This window comes from Pistacia vera, unplaced genomic scaffold (assembly GCF_008641045.1).
Source record: "Pistacia vera cultivar Batoury unplaced genomic scaffold, PisVer_v2 Contig145, whole genome shotgun sequence".
NCBI classification, from domain to species: Eukaryota; Viridiplantae; Streptophyta; class Magnoliopsida; order Sapindales; family Anacardiaceae; genus Pistacia; species Pistacia vera.
The window spans coordinates 633,576-654,477 of NW_022195521.1; the positions used below are offsets into that span (position 1 = coordinate 633,576).

Sequence of the window (20,902 nt, forward strand, 5' to 3'; positions counted from 1 at the left end):
AGTCATACCAATGAATTTGACCCATTTTGAATTTGATTTGAAATGTCTAATACAACTGAGTCTTGGCTCGTCACCGTCACCGTGTGTCTAGCCATAATCACTTGCAGAGGCAAGGATCAGCAGTGAGAAGAGAAGTAAAGAGGTTGTGAAGAAGAAACGGGTGGCCCCCATGAAAAATAATACTGCAACAGGAAGAAAAATTATTTGATTTTTGAATTACGATGAGAAGTATCACCATGGATGCTTTTATAGACATGAATATAGAAGACAAATAACGCGGTTGCACGATTTGATCGAAGAGAATTTGAAATCTCCATGAACGTGTATGCCTTGCTGCCTGCCTGCCATGGAGATGGCTTCCATATCTCCATGAACCCACTTATATGTTAAATTTGTCTTTTTGTGATTCTAATATGTTTAGGGCATGTTAAGGTCATTAAACAAATAGATGGTTGGTCATATATATATGTTTGATTAATCTTTTCTTTTTTTCATTTTATTTTGAATATCGGCAAATGTAATAAGAGGACATGAGGTTTCAGGTCCCTTTATACCAACAAAGACCATTTAACTTCCTAATGATTTATTTAGTTTCTAAATTCGTTATGTTTTCCATTCATACTAGGCCTTTTTATAAACATATCTGAGCATAATTTTTTCTCTTATCAGAAGTCATACAATGACTAATACTTGTTTTTAGATACAAAAACTATAAATTTAGCGTTTTTAAACTCTTATTTTTTAAAAATGTATTCAAAATTGTTCTCCAAAACATTTCAACATATAATCTTTTTACAAGATTGTATCCTTTCATTTTTGAAAAGAAAATAAAAGAAAAAGGTTGTATTTAAATATATATAAAAAATGCTCCAAACTAAAACAAAGTCAATTTCATTATCAGATTCTAATTATATCTAATTTCGAATTTATATATAATTCTGTGCTGACTGTTGATTGCCATCCATAATAATTGGACCTGCACATATCAGAAGCTTTAATTCTCATGAAGTGTTAAGTATAAAGGATACCTTTGAGAGATTGTATTACAATGGGTCAATGAGATACTCATTATATTATAATAATCTTTATCTTATTGCAAATCATAGAATACAATCAAAATAAGAAATTCTGAATTAAAAAATAAAAAACATAAAATATTTAGTAACTTGTTGAAGTCCATGTTCTGAAGTGAAGAAAGTCTTCAAAAAGAATGAAGAAATTTAGTAACCCTTGACTTCTCCTCTGCTTTTGGCTTGTAAGCTGGTTTTGGGAGCGTAGGCATTGTCTTTGGGTTGTGGTTGTAAGCTTTGATTTGGGAGCATAGGTGTTGTCTTTAGGTTGTGGCTTGGGAGAGTAGATTTGTCTTTGGTTGTGGCTTGTAGATTGGTTGGGAGCATAGGTGTTGTCTTTAGGTTGTGGCTTGGGAGCGTATTCATTATCTTTGGGTTGTGGCTTATAAGCTTCTGCTTAGGAGCGTATACATTGTCTTTAGGTTGTGGCTTGTAAGCTTCTGGCTTGGTGCGTATGCGTTGTCTTTGGGTTGGCTTGTAAGATTCTAGCTGGGAGCATATGCGTTGTTTTGGGTTGTGGCTTATAAGCTTTTGGCTTGGGAGTGTATCCATTGTCTTTGGGTTGTGGCTGTGTGCTTTTGGCTTGGGGCATATGTGTTGTCTTTGGGTTGTGGCTTGTAGCTTCTGGCTTGGGAGATTTTCGTTGTCTTTAGGTTGTGGTTTGTAAGCTTCTGGCTTGGGAGCAATCCATGTCTTTGGATTGTGGCTTGTAAGCTTTAGGCTTAGAAGCATATATGCTATCTTTGGGTTGTGGCTTGTAAGTCCTGGCTTGGTAGCGTGTCCGTGTCTTGGGGTGGCTTGTAAGCTTTTGGCTTGGGAGCATATCCATTGTCTTTGGATTGTGACTTGTAAGCTTTAGGCGTGGGGCATATTTGTTATCTTTGGGGTTGCGACTTGTAAACTTGCTAGGAGCATATGCGTAGTCTTTGGGTTGTGACTTATAAGCTTCTTGCTTGGGAGCATATCCGTTGTCTTGGGGTGTGGCTTGTAAGCTTCTGGCTTAGGAGTATATCTGTTGTCTTCAGATTTGGATTCGTGTAGTTATATTCTTGAGACTTTGGCTTGTCACCCTCAGTGTGCCGCCATAGCCATAATCACTTGCAGAGGCAAGGATCAGCATGGAAGAGAATCAAAAGAAGCTGAAGAAAAACCGGTGTGAGCCCATGACTCTGAAAATCTATTTAGGAAGAAAGAAAAGTTTTGATTTTGAATTGATATGAGAAGAACACCATGGTCTTTTATAGAGACATTAATGGCTGACTTTGTTTATCAATTAATTATGAACTATAATAAAAAAAGGAAGACAATTACTTGGATGCACGTTTGTGAAGAAGAAGCGCTAATATTATCTCCCTTGCACTAAATGAAACGTGAATACTTGCCTGCCGTCCATGAAAAGCTTATAATATCTCCAAATTTACACCCCCAGTACAACTGGTCGTCGTGTGCCTATTAACCCACTCCTGCGTTCTCTTATCTCTATGTTTCATGATGAAAAGTTTCTAGTCTAATGTACAATTCTGATTGCCTGTTTGTTAATCTCATTAATTTTCAGTATCTACTATTTTTTTTTTTAAAGAAGTTTAAAAATTGCTCTTTAATGTCCTACTTCTTTTGTTCAATAATGAAATTTTAAATATCATGCTATATGTTTCTGTTTGTTTCGTGGGAAAAAAATGTTTCCCTGAGTTTGTTTTGTTTTAGATATGAACGGTACCCCCTACTTTTCTGAGTTACAATTTACAAATTGTTTTTTTATGACATTTTTTTTTACTATTGAATTTAGTAAAGGCAGAACGACTTATACATACCCAAGGTTTGTCGAAACGATAAGTTGGTACCCAAAAGGTTTTGAAACGATAAATAGGTACCTTCCGTTATGTTCTGTTAGTGATTTTCGTTTGATAATAGTGAAAAGGCTAAAATACCCTTGAAAGTTTGATATTTTAGTTTTTTATAAATTTAAAAATTTCTAAAAAAACCCCTAGGTTTGCTAATTTGCTAAATACCCCAACATATAAAAATTTTATAAAATAACAAAAACACCCCCACCACCCTCCACTCGCAGTGCCAGATTCCGGCCACCACCGCCAGAATCTGGCCGAAAAATTGCGTTACGACACAGACCCGTCGGATCTGTGTCGTAACGCGTCGATCTGGCCTTTTTCGGCCTCGACGGCCAGATCTGGCCAAATTCTAGCATGTGTCGTAACGCAATTTTTCGGCCAAATTCCGGCCTCGACGACCAGATCTGGCCTTTTCCGGTCAGATCAGTCACGGATCTTACTGGAAAATGTCAGATCGACGAGTTTGTGTCGTAACGCAATTTTTCGGCCAGATTTCGGCGGTGGTGGCCGGAATCTGGCACTGCGGGTGGTGGGAGTGTTTTTGTTATTTTATAAAATTTTTATATATTGGGGTATTTAGTCAAATTAGCAAACCTAGGGGGTTTTTTAGAAATTTTTAAATTTATAAAAAACTAAAATATCAAACTTTCAAGGGCATTTTAGTCTTTTCACTATTATAAAACGAAAATCACTAACAGAACATGACGGAAGGTACCTATTTGTTGTTTCAAAACTTTTTGGGTACCAACTTGTCATTTCAACAAACCTTGGATATGCGTAAGTCGTTCGGCCTTTAGTAAATCCAAAGAAGCCCATATTGGGCCCACATTTCCTNTTATGGTGTGAACTTCGCATCCTCAGGAGCTGGTGCTTTAGCTGAAACTCAACGAGGATATGTATGAAATCTTGCTGTTTAAGCTTAAAGAGTAAATAGAATTAGCCAAAAACCTTTGTGCTCACATTTTGTTATGTAAATACCAGGTAATAGATCTTAACACTCAGCTAAGTTATTTCAAGCTGGTGGAGAAGCAGTTGAAGCAGAAACTAGGTGATGCAGGAGCCAAAAGATTGCTATCCAAAGCTGTTTACATATTTAGCATTGGGACCAATGATTACTTGGTCCCTTTGTTCACAAACTCAAGTGTGCTTCAATCGGATTACTCTAGAAAAAAATATATAGGGATGGTGATCGGCAACCTGACAACTACAATCAAAGTAATAGTGTCATACTCTTTCGAAAAATCTTGTTCCAGTGTTTTATAAACAAGATCTATTTTTTTTGAAGTTATTTTGTTCTGACAGGAAATATATGAGATTGGAGGAAGGAAATTTGGGTTCTTAAATTTGGATGATTTGGGTTGTTTACCACTCATAAGAGCAATTGTACCGGGAAGCTCAGGATCTTGCCTGGAGAGTGTTTCAGAGTTAGCAAAACTACATAACAAAGCACTATCTGAAGTCCTGCCGGAGCTAGAGAGCCAATTACCAGGATTCAAATATGCAATTCATGATTTCTACAATTCTTCTCTGGAAATCATCAACAACCCTTCAAGATATGGTATGTTATTTGATCATCCGATCTTGTATGCATGTCGAGATTAGGCGCCTAGCTCTATTCTAATCTACAATCTGTACTGAATTTTTTATGTTGTGAAGGTTTGAAGGAGGCCATAGTGGCATGTTGTGGCAGTGGTCGATACAGAGGAACATACAGCTGTGGGGGGATGACTGGAATAAAAGATTACGAGTTATGTGATAATCCTGAGGAATATATGTTCTTTGATGCTATTCATCCCACTGAGAAGACATACAAGATAATTGCAGAACTTGTGTGGAATGGAACCCCAAATATCACAGGGCCTTACAATCTGAAGAAACTATTTGAACATTTATAGCTGATCAATTAATGTTTATTGTTTGTATAACAAATAAGATAAAAAGACCTTTGAGGTCAAGCTATGCTTTGAATAATATACCAGCCTTGTGCCGGTTAAAGATAACAGAAGTGTGGGAAATGTAGATGACAGTAAGTTATACATAATATTGTTGGTTTCCCGGTCAAGTCAGTAACTTGTTCAATAGAGTATTACACCGGTCAGTTTTTTCTAGCCATTTTATATCAGATGCTCTACTTTTCTAGTCATCAAAGATGTGGATGTTTAATGAATGATTCCACGCAAAAATTTCTTATTGATTTACATATATCAACAACCAGAAATGGTGACAAAGACCGAAAACATTAAATAATATGATCAATGCATGCATCGAAAACATTGAATAATATGATCAAATCACCATTGGTTGGTCCAACGGTCAACAATGACTCTTGGTTGTATTATTCAAGAGGTCTTGAATTCGATCTATCTAGGTTGTTAATAGGGGTGAATGTGCTCAACCCAATGGTCAAGGACTTCTATTTGACTGACTTTTCAAAATTCAATCCTTGCCTATGATTAATCCTTGTCCCACTCTTGGTTGGGGAGGTATATAATACTTTCGGAAAATCTTGGGTACGCTTATTATTTGTACTATTGTAAGTGGGTAGATAATTAAACCCCTAATATTAGCTCCGCACTTTGTATAGGAGATGGGCGAAAATAGGGGCATTTTATTAAAAGACCAAATCAAGTGGTATCGTTTAAGTGATTCTTCACTTTTAGCCTTGGTGACTTAAACGATCAAGTTCAAGGCAGAATCAAGATCATCTCAGGTGTTTGATCGCTTAAGCAATATATATAGTCGCTTAAGCGATCATGGGCAACACTTATTTTTTCTAGCTTTTATCCTGAATTTTGACAAACTAAAATCACTAACACATATTAATTCCATCTTTTCTCCTAAATTTGACAACCTAATTGCATCAACACATTAATGTCGTTTAACAAGAATACTAAATAAACTCAAACTCAAAAGAGGGAAAGAAATACTGAATTGCTTTTGTACAAATCTGAAATGTGTCAATTACATTAAATTACAACATTATATACAACAAATAAATGTCCTATATACACTCAAAATAAAAGCAGCGTCGGCAGCCTCCATCCTCTCTCTTTATTATTTTCTTCAGCCACTTCCCCATCCTCCACAATTATCTTGCACACCTTCAGCATCAACAACAACTTCTTCGTCTTCTTCTACACGACCCCTTTAAACATTATTTAGCTTTGGCCTTGGCCACAAAGCATACATAACACCACAGCTCAAGTATCAACAGCTTGACGCCTAACAATACCAGCTGATCCAATTCAAGACAATCCAATTATTCAAGACTAGTGATGGCAATAGGCCGGGCCGAGATCGAGTACCCTTTGGCCCAAGCCCAACCCGACAGGCTTTTTGTAACCTCAGGCTTGACCCCAGCTCGCCCATTTTTATAATGTGAATTTTTAAATAAAAATAAATTTCAATATATTTTTTTTTATATTTTTAATTAAAGAAACAATTTTTAAATATTAATTTATTTTTAAATACTCACCAAATACATAAATAACTTTCCACAAAGTGCATTCATCCATCCATGTACGGTTTGAGAAAAATGAGTGTATATATGTAGGATAATCTTGTAATTAAATATATAGTATAAATGGTAATTTAGTATAATTAATACTAAAATTGTTGGGCCGAGGTCGGGCCTTAAAATCAGGCCTAGGCCCAAGCCCAAGCCCGCGAACATCGGGTAAAGCCCGACCTTTTCGAGACGGGTCGGGTACCAGGAAATATCGGGCCCATTGCCATCTCTATTCAAGACAACCCAATAAGAAATGCATTTCACATAAACTACAAAACTCTAAGTCCAACTTACATACCTTTTGATGACAGCATCAACAATGACTTGGATTGGGCTTTGGTTAGTCAAAAGGGATCCATATGCCTATGGGAGCACTCAAAAGCGAATCGCTCTCGAAAGTTGTTCATTGTTTCGTCATTCAACCTGTCCATTAGGGTGTTGGTCATGTTAAACTCAATAAATTTTAGTGCATATGCCCCACAATCAGTACTATAATAGGAGGAAAACATTAGCATTAGAATCAACTTATAGAACAATTATATTATGTAAGTTTTATATAAAATTTACCTCGAGTCATTTATCGGGAGGTGAAGGAGCTTGAGTGGCCACTTTCCCGTCAGTAGTTCATCACCCAAGTGCTAAAACATCCTGCTGTAGTGCAACAGCTACGAGAACAACATACATAGTGGTTGTAACTCCATCTGCAACTGCCTCTCTCAACAAATACTCGGGTTGCAATCAAGGATCTACAACAAGCCCTCCTCTAGTATATAAACGACGGTTATCCAATGCATATCCTTGATGTTTATGATGCAATATACTCTTTTAACATTTGCCTAATTGTTGCCATATATGGGCCTTTCCCCTTATACATACTGCATCATCCTCTTATCAAACCAAAAATCATCAAGGACACCATCGAAGTCATCTGTGGCCAATCTTTTCCACGCGCCTCCTTTTGTTGCACCTCTACTGTTGGCCTTTTTCATTAAAGTGTCATATGTAGTTACTAGCCTTTGGCCAAAGGCCACATCGGTGATGGCACAGTGCGGATACAGAATATCACCATTATTGCTCTGTCGTAGCCTCATAAGTGCCAATATCTCATCAATGTACTGCATCAAATAAAAACAACATGATAAGTATACAATATCTCATGGAAAACATAAGCAAAAATAAGGGAAAATAACTCACCGAGTCGTCAAGCCACCTGCCCATTATCAACATCTTTTCAAACCACTCCTGGGGATAATCCCCGGTCTTGCACTTCACCCGCCCATCACTTCAAAAATCATTGTAATAGGCATATAAGAGTTTTTTCTTTTCCTCATTTATTGGCTTATACAAATCGAACTTTAACTCCTCCGTTATCACTTGCCTACTTCCTCCACCTTCCTCTTAACTCTCTTTCATTTTCATTTCCCCACTTCCTTTGTGTCCCGCCTCACCCTCCTCCATTTTCACTTCCCCACTTCCTCTGCCTTCCTCTTTACCCTCCTTCATTTTTGCTGCTCCACTTTTGGCTTTCTCTTTTAAGCTTAGGTTGCACTTCAACCACTTTCAATACCCCCACCAACTTCCTTTTCCACCCTATCAACTTTCTCCTCTACCTTTTTCATCCGCTCTTCCATCTTCTCAAACCTCTCATAAACAACTGTTGTAAAACTCTCAAACAGACCATTTATGAAGTCAATCACCTCATTCTTTCGACTCCGATGCCTCGACAAAGCTGTACTTGTTGTACCGGTTTGCCAATTGGGTGAAGGCGTATGAACCTCTTCATCCTCCTCCTCCTCCCTCCCGTCGATTGGAGCTTCATCATCCTCGGCCTCAACAACATTCTCAAGCAGTGGCCTTGCAGCTGCACTCACATGCGTGACCCCTTCTAGGTCCGACATTAGGCGGTCTATCCTTTCATCTACTGCATCGTTTAGTACTCTGAACGATGTAACATACTCCTCTCCTGCTTCACCTTTAGTAGGGGTGAGGAAGGGACGGATGACTCCCTGCAATAAGAAAAAAAATCAATCAAATTTAAGCCACATTTAAAAGCAAGTGCATATTCAAAAGATTAATCCTTTAATCTTACCCAAGCTGCTTGAATTTCTATTTCTATTTTGTCATAATCCCAATGGGCACACTTCTCGATGTGCCACCGCAACATCTTAGGAAATTGCGGTCGCTCATCAGAAGTCCCCCACCCCCGTGCCTTAGCCAAGACATGGACGGTCTTATACATCCAAGCCTACATTGTAAAAAGAACAGTCTATATCATAATTAAAACACATATAATACAAAAAGCTATTAATATTTACCTGCATTGCCCATGGGAAGCTAAACAAATTGTATGTGTTTGGTCTATCCTTCTCGACAGCTTGGCGATGCTTTATCGCCATGTCTTTTCCACACAGGAAGTCAATGGTAAGTTGAAATGATACATGTCCCTATGGATAAGCATTAATGAAGTCCATGTTATTTGTAGACTTCACCTAATCCATATTAACGACCTTTGTTGAGTCAAAAGCCATTAGGATCGAATGCACGAACCATACTAGACACATCTTGAACTTCTTTGAAGAGTTATACCCACCTTCTCCTAACCTCTCCTCTAAATCAAGTCCAATAATAGACGCATTCCCCCCTAAAACCTTTTTAGCCAAGTTATCAGCTGCCCTACTCTTCGTTATTCTCTCTTGCTCTTCCACATCTGGAAATGCTCCACATCTTAAGCCTGTCATCAAGGCATATTCCATCATCCCAAAATGTATTGGCTTCCCATCCACCACTAACCACATTTCATTTTTTTTTTTTTTTTTTTTTTTTTTGCTTTTAACTGAGTACAACAACATAATATAATGTACTCTCTGCCCCCAGAACGTCTTTTTCCAATTTTCACCCATGTCCCCAAAATGACCGAAACAACTCTTTTTGAATCGGTCCATACCCTTCTTTTGCTCCTCTAAAATCTTCATTATTCTCATAAAAACTTGCCAACTCAACCTAACTGTCACCCTTATAGGGAAGTACAGTACCTTATTGCTTAGAGCCTCCAACCCATAGTCTTTATAATTTACACTTCGAAAAATTTGCACAATCGATATAAACTAAATATCAACAAAAAAAGAAACCAAAGCAACCAATAGGTTGCCAATTTGGGGAATATGGGCTTCAAGGGCATTAGGGAGTGGGTGTTTTTAGCTTCAAGAGGACCGGGGAAGCCAATACAGGCCTTACAGAGGCTGTTATGGCAGGTTCCATGACTGGAGATGGCTGAGGATGGTAGGAGGTGGCAGAATAGGAAGGCTGGAGGGCTACCTTACGTGCAGCTGTGCGTGGCCAGCCTTGCAATATGCAGGGCAGCCCTCCAGACCCTTTATTTCGCCACCTCCTGCCATCCCCAGCCCTCCAACCTCCCATAAACAACCTCTCCACAACCTCCCTTGCCTTCCCACATCCTCTGGAACCCAAACAAAGCCACTCCCTCGATGCCCACCAACTACTTGACAAAACACCACAACCACCGTAACAATAAAACCAACTACATATCCCCCAAATTTGCAAAACCAATCAAATTATTCATCAAATTCAAAATCACTAGTAAAAAACGTATCATTTCTTCACCAACGTCCTCCCCCTCGCCTAAATTCTCGCCAACGTCCTCCTCTTCATAACCATTTTTTGATTCTTCTCTCTATTCTTATGCAGCCGTTGCCTCCTCTACCTTTGGACCACCTTGACTCATCGGATGATCTACTAGAGCGTCTTCTTTGACAGCCTTTGAACAGCCGTCGTTGTTGGAGTCTAGGATTTGAAGTGGGGTTAGGTTTTCCTCCTCTTTATGAATATCAGCCATGATTTTATATAACGAATTAACAAGATCAAATATTGGTTAAAAATTGGGAACTTTTATCTCCGAAAATCGTAGAGAAATCGAAGGTGTTTCGTCGGTCATTTTTTGGATATATTGCTTGATTAAGCGATTTTGAAGGGAAGGGGTTGTTTTTAATTTTCAAAATTTAAACAAACTTCTATTAATTATAATATTACCTATATATGTTTAAATCTTTTTAGTTTAACCCGTTTTACATGTTTAATAAATCCTAAATGCGTCACCTCAGTTTTCTAACTTAAAAAAAAGTGCAAATTTTTTTAGGATTATTTTTTTGAATGCAAACTTGGGAGGTCTGATATTCAAAGTTCAAACTATGGTGGTAAACTAAAATTCAGGGGTGATCATTAATTACCCAGATTCAAAGACATAAATTAAACACTGTCGCTCTTTCACCCTAAACCCCTGTTTAATCTCTGCACTTTCTCTTCTCTCTCTCTGTACAAATGAAGCTTGTACGTTTAAGCACAATCCTCCGCAACACCACCTCTCATTTCGCTTTCGGGAATGCACCGACTGTTCGCTCGTTCTTTACAAAATCAGCAGAACGAAGCACGAGTTCTTCTAGATTGAGAGGCAGCATGAACGCTCTCTACTATCGGATCTCCCCGATCGGAAATCCAAGGGTCTCAATCGTTCCATTGTTGGACATGTGGGTCCAAGAAGGACGTCCCGTTGTCAAAGAGCAACTCCAATCCTTCATCAAAGAGTTGCGAACCTACCGACGATTCAGTCACGCTCTTGAGGTATCGGGTCGTTTTCTAGGGCGATTTTTTTAAATTTATTTATAAATTTTAATGTTGCTTTATTTATAATTTATTTATTATTTTGAGAAATTAGAAAAAAAAAAGAGTTACTTTATGATAAAATTTGATATTAATGCTGCTTTACTTTTTTTTTTTTTTTTTTTTTGAGAAATTAGAAAAAATTAACCGCTTTATGATGACAGAGTATGTTACAGATATGATATTAATATTGATTTCCTTTTTATAAAAATATTTGTTCAGTAATAAATAAATAACTATTTATAATGGAAATTGTTCAAAAAATTGGCTCCCCACATTAAAAGTTCGCCCTTCCCTTGATTAAGAGGGAAAAACTTCAGTGAAATGCAACCCTCCAATGATGAGGTTCACCTTTATATAAAAAATGGTGGCATGTTCTCATTGGCCGGTTGTAAAGGAAGACATTCTCGATTAAGAGAATGGATTGATGGAGTTACTACTAGTCTAAAACTAAGTTCTCACCCTCGAAAATTGCTGAATTTATGAACAGATTTAATTTTTCAGCGTTCTTGTGAATTACATTTTGAGTTACCATGCTGGTTTGATTTTATTTGTAAATACACTTACCCTGTCAGAATTTAGCGAAATTCCTTGTTCTTTGATCAATTTAATTGGGAAGTTACAATCTCTAAACCTCGCTAGCGTTCTTTTATTTGGAGGTTATTGATCTGCTTTTCTGTAATCATTTTTCAAGTCTTTAGTTAGGTCTTTTGTAGCTAGCTTCTTTGGGAGGTTAAAGGTTTTCTCTTTTAATTTTTATGGGCAGCTATTTTGCTTACATTTACACATTCATCTCTTTGTTTTTATTTTAAATAATATTTTTTTATTCCTATCAATATAAAATTAAAAGAAACTGCCGTATGATTACTTGGTGTTTGGGATCTTGTAATTATATCTTTCCATTGTTATGATCTCTATCTCTTTCTTTCTTTCCGCAGATGTCTATGTGGATGACTGACAAAATACACTTGCCGCTTACACCTGCTGATGTTGGCATTCGGCTGGATTTGATCTCTAAGATTCATGGCACAGAAGAAGCAGAAAATTATTTCAGCAATGTTCGGGAACAATTAAAGGACCTTCCAGTTTATAGTGCTCTTCTGAACTGCTATGTCAGTGTAAAATCTGTGGAAAAAGCAGAGGCCACCATGCAGAAAATGAGGGATTTGGGGTTCGCTCGGACATCGTTGGCTTACAATGTTCTGCTTAATCTTTATTATCAGACTGCAAATTACGAGAAACTTAATAGTCTGATGCATGAAATGCAAGAAAAAGGCATTGCATGTGATAAAATTACAATGGGTATACGCCTGAATGCCTTTGGAGCTACATCTGATGTTGAGGCAATTGATAAGACTCTGGCCATGATGGAATCAGATCCCAATTTTGTTTGGGACTGGACAGTTTACAATAATGCAGCAAGTTCGTATGCAAAAGCTGGACTCTTGGATAATGCTTTGGAAATGCTGAAGAAATCTGAGGAGCTAATTTTGGAGACAAAGTGCTTTAGAGCATATGAGTTTCTTATCACACAATATGCAAAATTTGGGAAGAAAGATGATGTTATAAGACTTTGGGAACTTTACAAGAAGAATCAAAAGGTTTACAATAAAGGCTATGCATGTGTCATATCTTCATTGTTGAGATTTGATGACCTTGAAAGCGCCAAGAAGATATTTGATGAGTGGGAATCAGAAAACGATTACTATGACATTCGGATTGTAAACTTCCTGATTGGTGCTTATAGCAGAAAAGGGCTTTTGCAGGAGGCGAAGAATCTCATAGATGGGGCAAAATTGAAGGGGGGGAAACCTAATCAGACAACATGGCTCTATATTGCAGTTGGGTATTTTCAGAATAATGAAACTCAAAAAGCAGTGGTAGCGATGGAAGAAGCATTAGTGATTTGTAAACTTGGGTGGAAGCCCAGGAAGGTAAATTTTTCTGCCTGTCTAAAATACTATATAGGTGAAGGAGATATAGAGGGAGCAGAGAAATTCATAAAATTACTTAGGAACAAGGATATCATCCCTGTGGAGCTCCAAGATAGATTGTTGAATTATGTCCAGAACGGGAAATCAAATGTTGATGAACTCAATGAGTTTTTTTGATGATTCTTTGAATGAAAAAGGAGAATCACATTTACAACCCAAGTATGATATCGGCGAATCAAAAAAAGAAGAGACATGTTGAATACGCTGGACCTAAAAGCATTGTTTTAAAACCTGGACCGGAGGGCAACTCGCTTTGTTGCCCGGGTCACGGTTCAACCGGTCCAATCGGTTAGACCGTCAGTTGGACCGGTGACATCATCACATAGCATGATGACATTAACACATTTAAAAAAACCTTTTTTTGCCTAATAATATTTCCATTTTTTAATAAGACAAATAGACAATAACAACTTAATTACTGACCAACATGATTCAAATTATATATGTGTTAAGTTTTATTTGGACATATAGCAGAGATTGCACTGTATTTATTATAATTTCTATGTCTTCAATAAAAGACGAATTTTTAATTAAGAAATTAAATAACACCCGTGCACACTATTTATACAAGAGACGAATTCAAACCAGATTATTTTAGTTAAAAAAAAACAATTAAATTCTCAGAGGTAGAGCTCTTGGGCAACTGATGAAGAACGCTTGTTGGTGAAGAATTAGATGTGGAGGATCGCAGAGCCTCCCATTGAAGCCACCTGATTTGTGGCCCAATTTAGTTGGGATTCCACTCTTCCACCACCATTGGTGTTGGTGATCTGTTTCTTCTCCATTGCCGGTTGATAGTTTCAAGGAGACATCTGATGATGAATTTCCAAGCATTGAAATGGAGAGGCAAGTGCTGCATTGCTTGAAGAAAAACTCAAAGCGAGGAATGGAGCTTTGCCGCAAATTAAAAAATAGCCCCAATGTCACGCTGTTTTCCTCTTATTACAAATTAAATAACCAAAAAAAAAAAGTCACATAATAATTAATAACAAAATCATTTGCAATATAATCCAGAATGAACAAAATTTGCAAAATAAAGTTTAACTCTTTGAATACTTTATGCCCAAAAACAACATAAGCACATACACAAAGACAATATAACAAACAATAAAAGGGCAATATTCACACAAATGAACCACCACTCACCAGACCCAACAATCTAAATTTCTAAATCGATAAAAAGGCAATATTCACGCAAACTAGCCACTAGTCACCAGACCCAACAATCTAAATATCTAATTCTTATCCTCAAAATTCATCTGACCTTGTAAGTTGTAACTTCAGATATTTAGATATTTGCAAAATCTTTTCAGTTGCTTCTGTAATCCATATTCTGTAATCAAATATTTGTAAAGAACAACAAATGAAACAGCTAAAAATGCTAACTAAATGCAGAAGAAGACGAACTTCAGGATAAAGAGCAAAGTAAAAAAGCATTTTAGTTGAAGGAAAAGAGAATAAACCTGCAAAATCAGTGAAGAAGACAAAAAAGTACAGGTTTTGTCCGAGTTTCGCTTGCCATTGAAGTTGAAGAAAATGAAGAAGAATCAATTTCGATCTTCTTTAGACTTAAGAGTTTCTTCACTTTGATCTTTGTTTGAAGTTGAAGAAGATGCGATTTGGAGCGAAATCAGTGAAGGATGAAGCTCGATTGAAATGAAATAAAGAATGAAATGAAGATGCATTTGGGAATGCAATTGTTTTAGGGTTATTGTAGGTTTCAATTAGTGGACCGGTTTAAGAAACGGTCCAGTCGGACCGACGGTTTAACACTATTCCTTCGGTCTGTTACCGGTCCAAAACGGTTTTAAATATATTATCATTTATGCAGTAAACCGGACCGGAGTCATAGCCGGTTCCTGATCGAACCGGTCCGACCGGTCGGTCCAGTCCGATCCTGTTTTTAAAACAATGCCTAAAAGGCAAATGGTGCATGAGGGTTTATTTTGTGAAATGCTTTCCGTCTTCCGTTTATTGTGATTGGAAGATTAATATTTTGTTGGCCAGTTTGGGACATTGGAGGTAAAGCTACTTCAGGTTTCGTCATCTAGATGGGCAAGGAAGATGACAAGTCATATAAATTAAACGCCTTTTGAAAAGTATTATATATCCCACTATCAGGGGGTTTTTGATACTTTATTAGAAGGGTGAATGATAATCTCAAGAGCTAAATGTAATTTTAACGGGGTAAATGATAATCTGGGCAGGTACATAATACTTTTGCAAAACCTTGGGCATAAATGCTATCCTACTCCCTTCTGGCCGGATGGTAGACCATTGGGTTCGGCTTGTCAGTGTGTTGGCCTGGACATTGTTGGCTTACAATGTTCTGCTTAATCTTTATTATCAGACTGCAAATTACAAGAAACATGAGAGTCACATGCATGAAAAGCAAGAGAAAGGCATTGGACATGATAAATTTACAATGCGTATACACCTGAGTGCCTTTGGAGCTACATCTGATGTTGAGGGAATTGATAAGACTCTGGCAATGGTGGAATCAGATCCCAATTTTGTTTGTGACTAGAGAGTTTACAAAATGCAGCAAGTGGGAACGCAGAAGCTGGACTCTTGGACAAAGCTGCGGAGATGCTGAAGAAATCTGAGGAACTAATAAAAGGTAAGAAGAGCAATAGAGCATATGAGTTTCTTACCACACATTCTGCAAAATTTGGGAAGAAAGATGATGTTTTAAGACTTTGGGAACTCTACAAGAAGAACCATAAGATTTACAATAAAGGCTATATATGTGTCAAACCTTCTTTATTGAAATTTGATGACTTTGATTACCGACTGTAAGATCCCCGCACAAATTCCTACAGCGAACAACAGGCTCTTCTGTGACACCAAGTACCAGAACCCTAATCAAAGAGTTACAATTGCTACAATAAAATTTCAAGTTGTTCTAAACTCATATTGACAGAAAGCGCAATTGAAAACAGAAAACTTAAAAGCAAACAAACTGAAATGGATTTAAACAACCAAACCAATATGCTTGAAGCATTTTGAATGGGAACATCTTCTGCATACCTTCAATCGCCGCCTCTACCTGAGCTAGAACATCATCTTACATTTTATATATTGCTGATGCAGTGTGGTCCTGATAGAAATTTCAGGCCATGTTCAAATAATTACTTTTTTTCAGGACTCACCGAGGTCACTCCCAACGCCCAAACATTGCTAAAAGCATATGCACATGATTCATTGCCTCCCTTGCCCATCTAGATGACGAAACCTGAACTGGAATACCTCCATTGTCTCCAACTAGGCAACAGAATATTAGACTACCAATCACAATAAATGAAACCTGGAAGGCGTTTCACAAAATAAACCTTCATGCTCCATTTGCCTTTCTGGTCCAGCTTATTCAACATGTATCTTCCTCTTTTTTTGATTCACCAATATCATGCTCGGGCTCTAAATGTGATACTCCATTTTCATTCAAAGAATCAACCAAAAAACTCACTGAGTTCATCCACGTTTGATTTCCCGTTGTGGTCCTTGTGGACATGATTCAACAATCTATCTTGGAGCTCCACAAAGATGATATCCTTGTTCTTAAGTAATTTTATAAAATTCTTTGCTCCCTCTATATCCCCTTCATCTTTAAAGTATTCCAGGCAGGCAGCAAAAATTTCCTTCCTAGGCTTCCACCCAGTTCCACAAACCACTAATGCTTCTTTCATCACTTCCACTGCTTTTTGAGTTTGATTATTCTGAACATACCTGATTGCCATATAGACCCAAGCTGTCTGATTAGTTTTCGCGCCCTTCAGAGTCGACCCATATATAAGAGTTTCTGTCTCCTGCAAAATCCCTTGTCTGCAGTAAGCACCAATCCGGAAGTTTAAAATCCAAATATCATAGTATTCGTTTACTGATTCCCACTCGTCAAATATCTTCTTGGCACTATTTCAACAATGAAGATATGACACATATATAGCCTTTATTGTAAATCTTATGGGTCTTCTTGTAAAGTTCCCAAAGTCTTAAAACATCATCTTTCTTCTCAAATTTTGCATATTGTGTGATCAGAAACTCATATGCTCTATTGTTCTTTCTACCTGTTATGAGTTCCTCGGATTTCTTCAGCATCTCCACAGCTTTGTCCAAGAGTCCAGCATCCAGCTTTTGCGTACCCACTTGCTGCATTATTGTAAACTGTCCAGTCCCAAACAAAATTGGGATCTGATTCCATCATTGCCAGAGTCTTATCAATTCCCTCAACATCAGATGTAGCTCCAAAGGCATTGAGGTGTATACACATCGTAATTTTATCACGTGCAATGCCTTTTTCTTGCATTTCATGCATCAGACTATCAAGTTTCTCATAATTTGCAGTCTCATAGTAAAGACTAAGCATAACATTGTATTCCAACGATGTCCGAGCCAATTCCAAATCCCTCATTTTTTGCAAGGTGGCCTCTGCTTTCTCCACAGATTTTACACTGGCATAACAGTTAAGCTGAGCACTATAAACTGGAAGGCCCCTTAGTTGTTCCGGAACATTGTTGAAATAATTTTCCGCTTGTTCTGTGCCATGAACTTTAGAGATCAAATCCAGCCGAATGGCAACATCAGCAGATGTAAGTGGCAAGTATCTTTTGTCGGTCATCCACATAGAAATCTGCGGAAAGAAAGAGAGAGAGAGAGATTATAACAATGGAAAGATAAAATTACAAGATCACCAACACCAACTAATCATACGGCAGTTTCTTTTAATTTTTTTGAGATAGGAAAATAGAATATTATTTAGGGGAAAAAAAAGAGATCATAATCTATAAATGTAAGCGAAAACCTTTAACCACCCAAAGAACCTAACTACTAACTAAAGACTTGAAAACTAAACTTGCTTTGCAAGCCCGACTAGAAAACTGGAGTCCTCGCGAACCTCATACTTTCTGTTATGATTATGATTGTTATACTAAATAAATAAATATTTATAATGAAAAAATTTATAAAGTGATTTTTTTTCTAATTTCTCTAAATAAATAATAAATAAAGCAACATTAAAATTTATAAAATAATATAAAAATGCCGTACAAAAAGAAACCGATACCTCGGTAAGATCGCAACTCTTCAATGAAGACTTGGAGTTGTTCTTTGTCAACGGGGCGTCCTTCTTCGACCCACTGGTCCAACAATGGAACGATTGAGACCCTTGGATTTCCGATCGGGGAGATCCGACGGTAAAGAGCGTTCATCGAGCCTTTCCATCTCGAAAGTCTCGAGCTTCGTTCTGCTTTTTTTTTTTTTTTTAAGAGCTTAAAGCCGGTACATTTCCGAGACCCAAATGAGATTTGATGCTGTAGAGGATTGCAGTAAAACGTACAAGCTTCATTTGCAGAGAAAGGGCGAGGAGAAAGTGCGAGGGTTGGTGAGAGCAAAGGAGAGCGTTTAATTTATTTTGGGTTAATTTTTTTACATACCGTAAATGTTAGTTTAGTCATCAAATGCCCAGAACTTTTGAAAATTATCACTGATCCGCCTACAAAATACAGATGTCACAAGGGTGAGCGGTTCCGGGTACCCGCCGGAATTGCTAGGAACCGAAACAGTTGTTTTCTAGCAAAAGAAACCAGAACTGGTTCTTAGGTTCCTAGAACCAGAACCTGAAATGCAGGTTCTGTTTTCGTCCCGAGTATCCAAAAAAATTAATTACCCTCTATTATTTTAAAATAAATACACCCCTTCATAAAATTCACACATATACCCTTCAGTTTGTTAACAAAAATAACATTTGCTGCAACAACTGTTCCCAAACTGAAAATTATAAATAACATTTATCATTTCAAATAACATAAGTTACATAACAACAAAATAGTGAAATACAATCAATAAAACATCATGTTTCATGCTTGAAATTTGCCGTGGATATTCCTTCGTCAAGTCCAATCCTTTTTACAAAATAAACATAAGACAATCAATTAGTAGCTTAAAAAGTAAAATAATTGAATTAAATTATTTACCAATAAATTAAAATAAATTAAAGAGATAAGAATAAAATCTTTGAATTCTATTAACCTAATTATCCCATCAATATTTTCAAACATTTTTAGAAGATTGATACAATAAGAAGAATTAATTATACAACAACATAAATTCTTAAATAAGACATTTGTTCCTTACTAAAATGCTAAAAAAATTCTAAATTTATCAAATTTCAATATAGATTAAAATTCTGAAATATGCAATGCAATTAATATAATAAAATATCTCAATAAAACACACACACACACACACACACACACACATATATATATATATTAAACGCACTAAAAATAATTTCAATTTAATGTTTTTCAGAAAAAAAGTATTAAAAATTAAATATATTAAATTAAATTATAATTGTGGCCGCTATATTTGTGACACATGTAATCCAATTTGTCATAGACTGAAATTGGAATTGATATAAAACACCTAATAAAAACCCCATAAAGTAATCACCTTAACTCTCTCCATATCCAAACGCAAGTCCAGTACTTAACCGTAGTCAAAACTAGGGGTGAGCAAGGGTAGCAAGTAGAACCAGAATCAGAATCGGAACTTACCCAGAACCAACACTATGCAGGTAGGTTTCGGTTCCAGTTTTGGTTCTTGTGTGTGGAGGAACCGGAACCGGAATCGGAACCTGAAAAAAGAACCTAAAAAGGGTACCCTGTTTGGAACTTGTAGTGGGTACCCGATTTGGAACCTGTTTTGGAACCTGGATTGCAATGAAATATTTGTGAATAATGAGGGGTTTCATTATTTTACATATAAAAAAATTTAAAATAGAAAAAGTTAAATTTTTAGAATAACCTAATTAAATAAATATACTAATACAATTATACTTATTACATATAAATTACACCATATTAAAAACTTTAATATATTATAATATATTAATATTAAAGTTTTCATTAATTAAGTGAATAATTGGAATTATGATCCAATTAAAAGTGTTTTAAATTTTTAATGTTATAAAAAGAAAACTATTTTTGAATAAAATAGTATATTTGATTGAATAATAATATATTAACAATGTAGTTATTTACTTCATTATAAGTTCTAAGTATATCTATAGTAAATTAGCAATTAATTAATTTATATGATAAATTGATAGACATTAATAAATTTAATTACTGTTAAATATCATACTAATCAATTATAAGTTTATAACATTACATTATAGTTAAATAATTACTAATTAATTATAATTTTAACATTACAATTGATTTTAATATAATTAATTATCGCATTACATTAATTGATTATTATAATTAATTGAAGATTAAGTTATAACATTTAGTATATTACTTAATTAAATAATTAGAAATTTAATTAATTATAGCATTACATTATTGATTTTTATATACTTAATAATCAATTATAACATTTAATTATAAACATTAGTACAAACTTAATTAAATGATTAAAAAAATTAATTATTAATATTACTTAAGATTATAGGATGATTACTTATTCACAATACTTACATTATAGTATGTATATAATTAATTATAACATTAATACATTAGTGCATTACATAATTAAATGGTTACTTATTGATTATGACATTATATATAATATTAGTAATTACTAATTTACTACATAAACATTAGCAATTTAGCATAATACTTAATTAAATGAATAGAAATTAATTATTACAATATTACATTATAAAATAGTACGATTACGTAATTAATTGTAACATTACATTATAATTAAATGATTACTTAATTATATATTCTATTATAAACAAATTAATTATAATATTATATTAAATATTTATATTTTATAGTATGATTACTTAATTCATTGTAACAT

At 35.8% G+C, this 20,902-nt stretch overlaps 3 protein-coding genes and 1 pseudogene across 3 annotated transcripts in view; 3 read left to right on the plus strand and 1 right to left on the minus strand.

Moving 5' to 3' along the window:
* The window catches only part of LOC116123822 (pentatricopeptide repeat-containing protein At2g20710, mitochondrial-like), a 28,717-nt gene extending 13,553 nt beyond the window's left edge, over positions 1–15,164 (plus strand). Inside the window, exon 3 of the mRNA XM_031409557.1 lies at positions 15,101–15,164. The gene's annotated coding sequence lies outside the window, so the exon portion shown is untranslated. The remainder of the gene's footprint in view (positions 1–15,100) is intronic.
* LOC116123790 (GDSL esterase/lipase 1-like) lies at positions 1,986–5,050 on the plus strand. Its single transcript, XM_031409520.1, has 6 exons — positions 1,986–2,057; positions 2,146–2,225; positions 3,726–3,813; positions 3,899–4,132; positions 4,220–4,475; positions 4,574–5,050. The coding sequence occupies exons 1-6, from the start codon at positions 1,986–1,988 to the stop codon at positions 4,810–4,812; spliced, it is 969 nt and encodes a 322-aa protein (XP_031265380.1). The 3' UTR covers positions 4,813–5,050.
* LOC116123791 (pentatricopeptide repeat-containing protein At2g20710, mitochondrial-like) lies at positions 10,761–13,210 on the plus strand. The gene is made up of 2 exons (XM_031409521.1): positions 10,761–11,060; positions 12,038–13,210. Exons 1-2 carry the CDS (start codon positions 10,761–10,763, stop codon positions 13,208–13,210), a joined length of 1,473 nt encoding a protein of 490 aa, XP_031265381.1.
* Positions 15,165–16,816: 1,652 nt separating the features above from the next.
* On the minus strand, positions 16,817–17,729 carry LOC116123792 (annotated as a pseudogene).
* Between the last annotated feature and the right edge of the window lie 3,173 nt (positions 17,730–20,902).

What these genes read in the sequence shown, in the direction of transcription:
- LOC116123791 (XM_031409521.1), top strand. Translation starts at nt 10,761, where the DNA reads ATGAAGCTTGTACGTTTAAGCACAATCCTCCGCAACACCACCTCTCAT. An exon ending in GATTCAGTCACGCTCTTGAG is followed by an intron (nt 11,061 to 12,037) that starts GTATCGGGTCGT and finishes TTCTTTCCGCAG; the next exon opens with ATGTCTATGTGGATGACTGA.